At 37.8% G+C, this 8,694-nt stretch overlaps 2 protein-coding genes across 2 annotated transcripts in view; both read left to right on the plus strand.

Moving 5' to 3' along the window:
- Nucleotides 1–6,039, plus strand: part of LOC106518954 (translation factor Guf1, mitochondrial) — a gene marked incomplete at its 5' end in the record, with an annotated part of 31,700 nt that extends 25,661 nt beyond the window's left edge. The window contains 5 exon segments of the mRNA XM_014010405.1: nucleotides 745–878; nucleotides 4,351–4,452; nucleotides 5,418–5,537; nucleotides 5,671–5,707; nucleotides 5,782–6,039. Of these exon segments, the coding sequence (XP_013865859.1) occupies nucleotides 745–878; nucleotides 4,351–4,452; nucleotides 5,418–5,537; nucleotides 5,671–5,707; nucleotides 5,782–5,916 (528 nt within the window).
- Nucleotides 6,040–7,789: 1,750 nt separating this feature from the next.
- The window catches only part of pigg (phosphatidylinositol glycan anchor biosynthesis class G (EMM blood group)), a gene marked incomplete at its 5' end in the record, with an annotated part of 135,656 nt that continues 134,751 nt past the window's right edge, over nucleotides 7,790–8,694 (plus strand). Inside the window, 2 exon segments of the mRNA XM_014010407.1 lie at nucleotides 7,790–7,947; nucleotides 8,022–8,227. Coding sequence (XP_013865861.1) covers nucleotides 7,794–7,947; nucleotides 8,022–8,227 — 360 coding nt within the window.

Consider the following 8,694-nt stretch of genomic DNA (forward strand, 5'->3'; position numbering starts at 1 on the left):
AGCTCAAAAAAGGGGCGTCGTATTATACATGAGATCGTATTATACATGAGGTCGTATTATACATGAGATCGTATTATACATGAGGTAGTATTATACATGAGATCGTATTATACATGAATAAATACGGTAGCTCTTTCTGCACATGTGGATAGGAGCAACATCGTGCCACTCCCTTCTTCAAACAACCACATCCCATTTTGGATGAAAACAGCTGGTGACTAAATGAAAATACTATCAGGGTTGCACTGAACTTTTGCCGAAACATCAAGAAAAAAAAGCCCAAAATAAAGATTTCATCAACTACTGGTTAACTTAGTATGTGGGATGCTAGTCAGTTTATTGTATTATATAGCAAAAATATTTTAATTACTTCAACACATGACAAACAACCAAAAACCCTAGACTACTTGGAATAATTAGGAAAAGACTGAGAAATGTATTTCCCCAAGGATTCACCTTTATGTCTGCAGATGACTCATCAGACCACTAGAAAGTGTCATTCCTCCAGTTTGATGATTTTCTCTCAGCAACATTTGGGCTCAAGAGTCTTTGCAGCTTTTATATTATGAGTCAAAAGCTGAACATGTTTGACTGCTGATTCAGTGCTTTCAAACTGGCCTGCTTCCCTGCAAAAAACACAATGAAATTGAAAAAAGCTCAAATAAATCATTTTATCAAAGCAGCCCTTCTGTGAAAAGTAATTGATGGAAATCTACATCAGACTGATTGTTTTTACTCTTTCAGAATCGCAGGGCGGTCCAGATGAATATGGTGTACATTGCTGACCAGCGTGTCATGATGAAATTCCTCTTTCCTCTGAATGAAATTGTTGTGGATTTCTATGATGCCCTCAAATCTATGTCATCTGGATATGCCAGGTAAAGTTCAGACAGTTCAGTGTGCAAGACATTGTCAAGGTTCACTTTGTTCTCTGTGCTTATTTAAGATGTGACGACATGTCTGGGACATTTGTTGCATAATTAATGCACAAATACGACTTCAGATTTTTATACAATCCCTAAAAAATAGATTACCTGAAGCCAATGAAACTAAAATATACAGGCCAAAATTTTGTGATATTTATTGAGGACAATTGTCTAATATTACACATCTGTGGAATAAAACAATTTTTTTATTCTGATAATATTTTTGAACCCCTGTGATGCAAATAAACATCTGCAATCATTGATCAGTGATAAATATCAGCTTAGGAGCCGGTTTAAACTAAATCCTCATTTCAGATCTGGGACCGTTGAGGGTTTCAGACTCTGTCATTGTTTGATTTATTTAAAAGCATCTGGCTGTGATTTTACTTTAAAATCAATCAGTCCTTAAGGTTCACGTGTCTATACAGCTCACTAATCTGTATTATGAGATTATTTTACTTTTTAGCATTTTTTATACATATTTTTTAAATATTTATTGTTTAATAGGGTTTAGGAATTATAATAATTTATCAGTTACATTGTAAAAAATGTGTCCTGATGCATCTCGATAATCCAGAGAGAAAAATCCCAAAAAAAGTTTAGTGAACTGATAGAGAGGAACGTTGGTTTGAGAGGAGTAAAATAAGCCATTTTTGTAAAGAAAAAACATCCGTCAGGGTTAGGGATGGGTACCTTTGACATTTGAATCGATCCGATACTAATATTCGGTACCTGAGAATCAGTACCAGTACTTATCGGTACCAATTTTCGGTACTTTGAGAGGATGCAGTTAAAATTAATAAAAGGTATTCAAGCTACATTTTGAGCATCCAAAATAGCATCGATAAAATCGATAAAAATCGATTATTAAAAGCTTTGTCAACGAGTTTCATTATCGATTCGTTGTGTCACAGGATTTATACGTCCCTCGCCGTGTCGATTACGTCACCCGTAGAGCGCTGTCAATGACCGCAGTTAGTTACCAAGAAAGAAAAAACTCTACCTATAAAGAGCCACCCTCTCGGACTCTCGAGTGAAAAGCAGAGACTACGAACTTTAAACCAGTTTTTAAATCATGTTGTTAGGCCAAGTAGATCTGAAGATATGATAAAAAGTTCATGCTAAATTTATTCTTTTTAAAAGACGTCTGATTTGATGCGCGCTGCGTTGTGGGGGAGGAGGGACACCTTAAATCCACCGTTTCGTCCTCCTCTGGGGCCAAAAGTATAAAAACTCTCCAGTTTTTTCTGACTGAGGCTCAAAGTTATTTGTTGAGCAACAAAACGGTTCAGGACGGGGGGCTGCTTCAGAACCGGTTACTGGGTCAGAACAATATTTTAGTCAAACAGAACCAACAAGACTGAAACAAAAAGTAAAGAATTAGGGAAAAAAATAAATGTTAAATATAAATAAATTCTATTTATAATAAATTGATATTAGTTTTACATCTAAAAATCATATTTTATTATTTTAATCTATTTTCCTCATTCAGCAACCTATTAAATTTCTGTTATGTTTCATGAAGGAGAAATACACATTTTTTTCAGTCAGTATTTAATACAGCTGGCAAAATAAATTGTTAAAATATGTATTATGTGCTTCTGTTTTTTAAATTCAGGAGGTTATAAAAAAATCCTTCATTTTATGGGAAGACCCTCTTGATTCAAGAGAAAACTGTTTTTTTAAATGGCTTCTTATTAATTAACTGTTAATCAATCTATAAGATAAATCAACTTCAGATTAATTCATCATCAATAACTTGCATCCTTAAGGAGTTAAGTTAATTTATATCTACTCATATTCATGTAATTAAGCATTTTAATGATTTGCCCGATTAATCGATTAATCAAAAAAATAATCAAACGATTAATCGATTATTAAAATAATCATTAGTTGCAGCCCTAATCCAAAATGCTCCCAACACTTCAAGTTGGCTGCTTGTGCTCTTTCAGGTCAGACGCGTTCGAACTGTTGGGAAGCTCCTCTGTAGTTTTCCTCTGCCAGTCTCTGTTTAATGGTGGACGAAATAAAGAAAGTGGCGGTACTTTATTTACTTTGAGCACGCGAACGTCATTCTCACAAGATAATTAATCCAGCAGATAATTGTGGGTGCTCTGTTTGGTGAGTTTCACTCCAAGAGCTGCGAGGCTTTCAAGCTACGTTCAGACCGAGGTCTGGACGTCATTATGCTACGTTTACACCAAACGCGTTGCGTGCCTCCAAAAATCTCAAAACGCACACATTTTGATGCTGGTGTCCATTGAGGACAGACACATTTGATGTGAACATAGGAGGAGCCTTTTTAACCGTATTTTCGATAACGTACCAAACATGCCGACTTCCTCACTAATCGTCCTCCAGGTAAAGTTCTTTTTATTTCTATCACGATAATGAACACTGGAATGATCATAAATGATCGGACTATCAGTTTTTCCTCCATTGTTTGTGTGATCCGATTTCCTGGGCTTCCGGTATTTCCGGCTCGTCACCAGTGTGTCACTGAGCAGAGTCTCTCTGGTTGATGCGACGCGTCAAGCAACAAAAGTTTAGATTTTCCAACTCATGCATTGGGACGCTTTGTACGTGCCGCACCCACGGAAAGTGCTCATGACGTGTGCACTGCTTCGAACCACGCTGCTCGAAATGCGCCAGATGCGCTGCTCGGTTTCTAGACGCCCCTAGATGCACGTCCACCATTGACTTTGCCTGTAAACCAGATGCTCCTGATACTCAAAACGCGTTTGGTGTAAATGTAGCATTACGCTCTTGCGCGATACTGCGTTCAGGACAAGCATGGAAAGTCTCCCACTCTTAAAGCCAATACGGCCACAATAATGAGTTTAGGTACCGAAACATGGTACCGTTTGATGTTACGTGAATAGGTTCTCTGTAGTACCAACAGAATTTGGTCGGTACTTAAAAAAGTATCAAATTCGGTACCCATCCCTAGGTAAGGTGGAGGTCTCCATGTCCACTTTGTCCCACTCTTACAGTGCTGTTATTGCAAGTATGACTCAGCCCTCTGGTAACAATAGGGATATTGTAATACGATCTATTGTTAGGCTGAGGATCCTCTTTTGCATGTGACTAACCTGTTTGTCCACCTTGTGGAGGCAAGTGCTTATAAGGCTGAGTTCACCTGAAACTCATCAGACTGAAGAAGTCTCTCAGAGAGACGAAACGTTTCATTAAAGAAGACTGTCCAGAACACCTGCTACACTTTTTTATGTTGTAAAAAAGCATTTATATATTTACATTTGCATTACAATGCAAATGTTTTATTTCATATTTTTTCTTTTTATACTTAGTAAGTTAAGCGTTTTATGTGCCTCTCATAATAGACAGGCAGTACTGTCATATTTAACTAAGTCTAAAAGCATTTGACAAGTTCAGCCACTCGTTTCATTAAGGTGTTCTTCCACAGCTTTGATTATGAGGACGCAGGCTACCAGACTGCTGATTTGATAAAGATGGATATTCTGCTGAATGGGCAACCAGTGGAAGAACTCGCCACAATCGTACACAGGTACATTTAAGATTTATGTGAACACTTTTCATTTTTGTTTATTCTTCTTTCTTCTTTTTAGTTTATTTTTTAAATTTATTCTGATTACTTTTAGTTTTTAGTGTGATTTGTTACCATATTTCTTATTATTTTCTTCAGGGTTTTTTTAAAAGTGTATTTCATTTGGTTGTCTTTTGGCATTCATGGTGGACGGCAAAGTATAGAACCTCATTGCTCACTTATGGCCCATATGTAAACCATGTATCCCTACTCACCATAAACCATGAGTGAAACTCAGAGAGAAAATGAATTTATTCAGTTGAAATGATATAAAATACTAAAGATAAAGCAATGAAATATTATTCCAGTACTGACAAGGATTCTCAAAGACCTATTAGCTGAATATCTGACATATAGTCAATGAACAGCTGAAGGATGATGCATCTTTCTGGTCATTTATCTAGTCTTCAATGGATTTTATTTCTCTTTTCAAAATCTTTGACTTTCAGATGCTGGTAATTTGCTGTAGATATTTATCTTTTATCTTTCAGTTGTCCACATTCCTTATTTTTAAGCAGACATTACACATTTTGCTGTCACAGTTCAGGAACTGGACTGAAAGAGCAGTCAAAGGCCAAAGAAGACCTTCAGAAACTGTAGAACTATTGATCAAGACCACTTTGGGATTAGAAGAAAGTTTTGCTACTTTAAAGTAGAATATCAATAAATAAGAGTGGTTGAAAACTTTTGCACACTGTCATATATAGTTTTGCATCTTGTCCAGATTTTTTGGTTTTTACACTTTTTTAATGTATAAAGTCATAGAGTTGATTTATAACAAATCAGAGAGTAAATCATTTACTTTATTTTAATGAAATGTGAGATTGATTTTATGGACTTTTTTTGCCTCCTTGCCAACATAAAGCACACGTTTGACCTTCGTTCAGTCAGTAGTTGTTTATTTTTTATTTGTGGTTTTATTACAGAGACTGTGCGTACAGTATAGGGAAATCCATGTGTGAGCGACTGAAGGATTCCATTCCGAGGAAACTGTTTGAAATTGCCATACAAGCAGCCATTGGAAGTAAAGTCATCGTGAGGGAAACGTAAGTACAAGATTTGCACTAAGCTACTGAATGTGTTTGAGAAATATGAAAAGAAGAAAAAAAAAAGATTAAACCCAAGCAGATGCAAACATATCTGAATAAAGTACAATAATGATGTATGTGCCTCTTTCAGAATAAAGGCAGCCAAGAAGGATGTTTTAGCAAAATGTGTAAGTATTATTTTTCCTTTAGAAAGAGGTGTAAAATGTATAAATTGTGTCTAATGTTCCCTTTCTCCTGTTAGTACGGTGGTGACATAACACGGAAAAAGAAGCTCCTGAGGAGACAGGCTGAGGGTAAAAAGAAGATGAGGCTCGTTGGCAACGTAGAAGTACCTAAAGATGCTTTCATTAATGTTCTAAAAAGGAAAGAAAAATAGAAACTGATTCTATTTATGACATTATTACTTAATATTATATATGTGAACCAGTCATTATTAAAAGCACTACTAAAATGTATTCAGAATAAAATGCAAGAAATCCTTTTACAGTTTTCTATCAAATGTCTGGGGCCTTCTTTTTGATATGAAACCGGTACAATATTTTTTTCCATCATTAACACTTTATCTGACTCAGTTTAGTAGAAAATAGGACAAGCAGAACATACATAAAACAATACATCAGAGGCATGTTATGAATTCATTTCAGGTCAGTTCAGTAATACTTTATGAATCCCAAAGGGAAATTAAATGTTGTAACTCATATTATCCTGGTTTTTTTAAAGGGATCCATGATTAGTTGTAACATTAGACTTTATTTGATAAACATCTTTTCATCGACCACAGGATGTGTCTTTCATCATGATTATTTAAGAAATGAGAAGCAACTCATTGCACCAGTTGGGGTTAAAAAACTCGCTACCAGCTGAAAGTTAATCAGCCATGCAATAATTATCCAATAAGAGACTCATAACTATTTGCTTAGTTAACCCTTTCGTGCATAGAGGTCACTACAGTGTACAGCTGTTTAAAGGTGGTTTATATATATAGATGATTTACCGGTCGATCTACATTCCTACCCTCATCTATGGTCATGAGCTTTGGGTCATGACCGAAAGAACGAGGTCCCGGATACAAGCGGCCGAAATGGGTTTCCTCCGCAGGGTTGCTGGGCTCTCCCTTAGGGATAGGGTGAGAAGCTCAGTCATCCGGGAGGGACTCAGAGTAGAYCCGCTGCTCCTCCACGTCGAGAGGAGCCAGTTGAGGTGGCTCGGGCATCTGGTTAGGATGCCTCCTGGACGCCTCCCTGGTGAGGTATTCCGGGCACGTCCCACCGGGAGGAGGCCCCGAGGAAGATCCAGGACACGCTGGAGGGACTATGTCTCTCGGCTGGCCTGGGAACGCCTTGGAGTTCCCCCAGAGCAGCTGGAAGAAGTGGCTGGGGAGAGGGAGGTCTGGGCCTCCCTTCTGAAGCTGCTGCCCCCGTGACCCGACCCCGGATAGGCGGAAGAAAATGGATGGATGGATGGACAATATCAGGAAAACCTGTGATGTGCAATAACAGTGCTTATTACTGCGATAATATAGGCTAATTTACAATAAATGAACACATACTGGAGTGCTGGAAAGTGAGGAAAATCATCTTGCATTTTAGATTACTACGGAGCACACAGGATTAAACATGATTGTTTACAATAGGATATTTGGATTATTGTGGTGAAGATGTAAAACATGCTGCCTAAAATGCAGAACAGACTCATTCAGTAAAATGAAAATAAGGTTCTTTAGAAATATTACAGGGAGCTCAAACTCTTAAAATACTCAAACTTTATTACAATCATTAAAACAAACCCGCTTGTTTTAAAAAATATGATTTTTTGTTTGTTTGTTTTGCGTTTTGTTTTTGTTTTGATCGCTGATCCAGTCCACACTCCACATCTCTAGGTGGCGGTAATGAACCTTATCATTGTTTGCCAGCCGCCACAAAGAAACCAAGAAGAAAACTAATCCCAGGGAAAAGCGCATTGGGACTTTTTGGTTCTCTGCGCTTCCCGTAGTTTTCTGTCATTAATGCGGAAGTTGCTATGAATGACTACGGCGCTAACTAGAATTACTGTTTGTATTATAAATTACGGACTTAATACGGACTTAACCGTGGATTTATAACAAACGGAGACATTAGTTTTGCTGTACGTTATTCATCGGTGTGTTCATGTGAAGTTTGGCAGCTTTCCGGTCTTTTTTTGGTAAACTCTAGGAAGCATGTTTTACTTGTTGTTTTAGATGAAGTTGCTTTAAAGTATCCGTGAAGCAACAACATGAAAGTACGCTCGTCTGTGTTCGCCTCCTTCATTTTAATATTTGAAGTTCTCGGTGTTGTCCTGTTCCTGCGTGGATTTTTCCCCGTTCCTGTCAAGTCTTCGTTTTCATCCAAGAGCAGGTTGTCAGATGTTCCTGCGGAGCCTCTGGCAGGTGAGCTCTCAGCTGTCTGTCAGTCTTTGCTCTACAATCTGTCCAAAGTCTTCCAACATGTTTTCACACCACAGGAGGCTCCTCTAACTCCACCCGCCTGCCGCAGCCCCTGTTCAAACGGCTTGTTGTGATGTTAGTGGACGCTCTCCGGGAGGACTTCGTGTTTGGAGACAGTGGCCGCCTGTTCCTGCCCTACACCCGGCGGCTGGTGGAGAGGGGCTCATCCCACAGCTTCGTGGCCAAGGCGAGGGCTCCCACAGTCACCATGCCCAGGATCAAGGTAAGATGTGTCCAGAATCCATCAGGTCTGTCAGCTCATCTTATTACATGTTTGTGTTTTTTAAATTAACTCTTTGGGTTATAATCTAAGCCAGGGCTTCTTAACCTTTTTGACCTCGGGGCCCAATTTATAGAACATAAAGTGACACGAGGCTCAGTCAGACATTACCAATGTATGGATCAAAATGATAATTATTCAAAATCTTGGTTTAATTTTTATTGTATTTACATCATAACTAAACTATCATAACTAACATAACTAAATTAAATACACTTACAGTTTAAAAGTAAAACTCCTGTCAAATAATCACAAGACATGATTATGACAAATATTTTTATATTGTAACCTGCCCATAACAATTATTTGAACAAATACAAACATCAGTCAACAGACCACTCAGGCTTATCAACACAAATATACACTGCTCAAAAAAATAAAGGGAACCCTTAAACAACGCACGCTAAGTC

The sequence above is a fragment of the Austrofundulus limnaeus genome, unplaced genomic scaffold (assembly GCF_001266775.1).
Source record: "Austrofundulus limnaeus strain Quisiro unplaced genomic scaffold, Austrofundulus_limnaeus-1.0 Scaffold68, whole genome shotgun sequence".
NCBI lineage: Eukaryota > Metazoa > Chordata > Actinopteri > Cyprinodontiformes > Rivulidae > Austrofundulus > Austrofundulus limnaeus.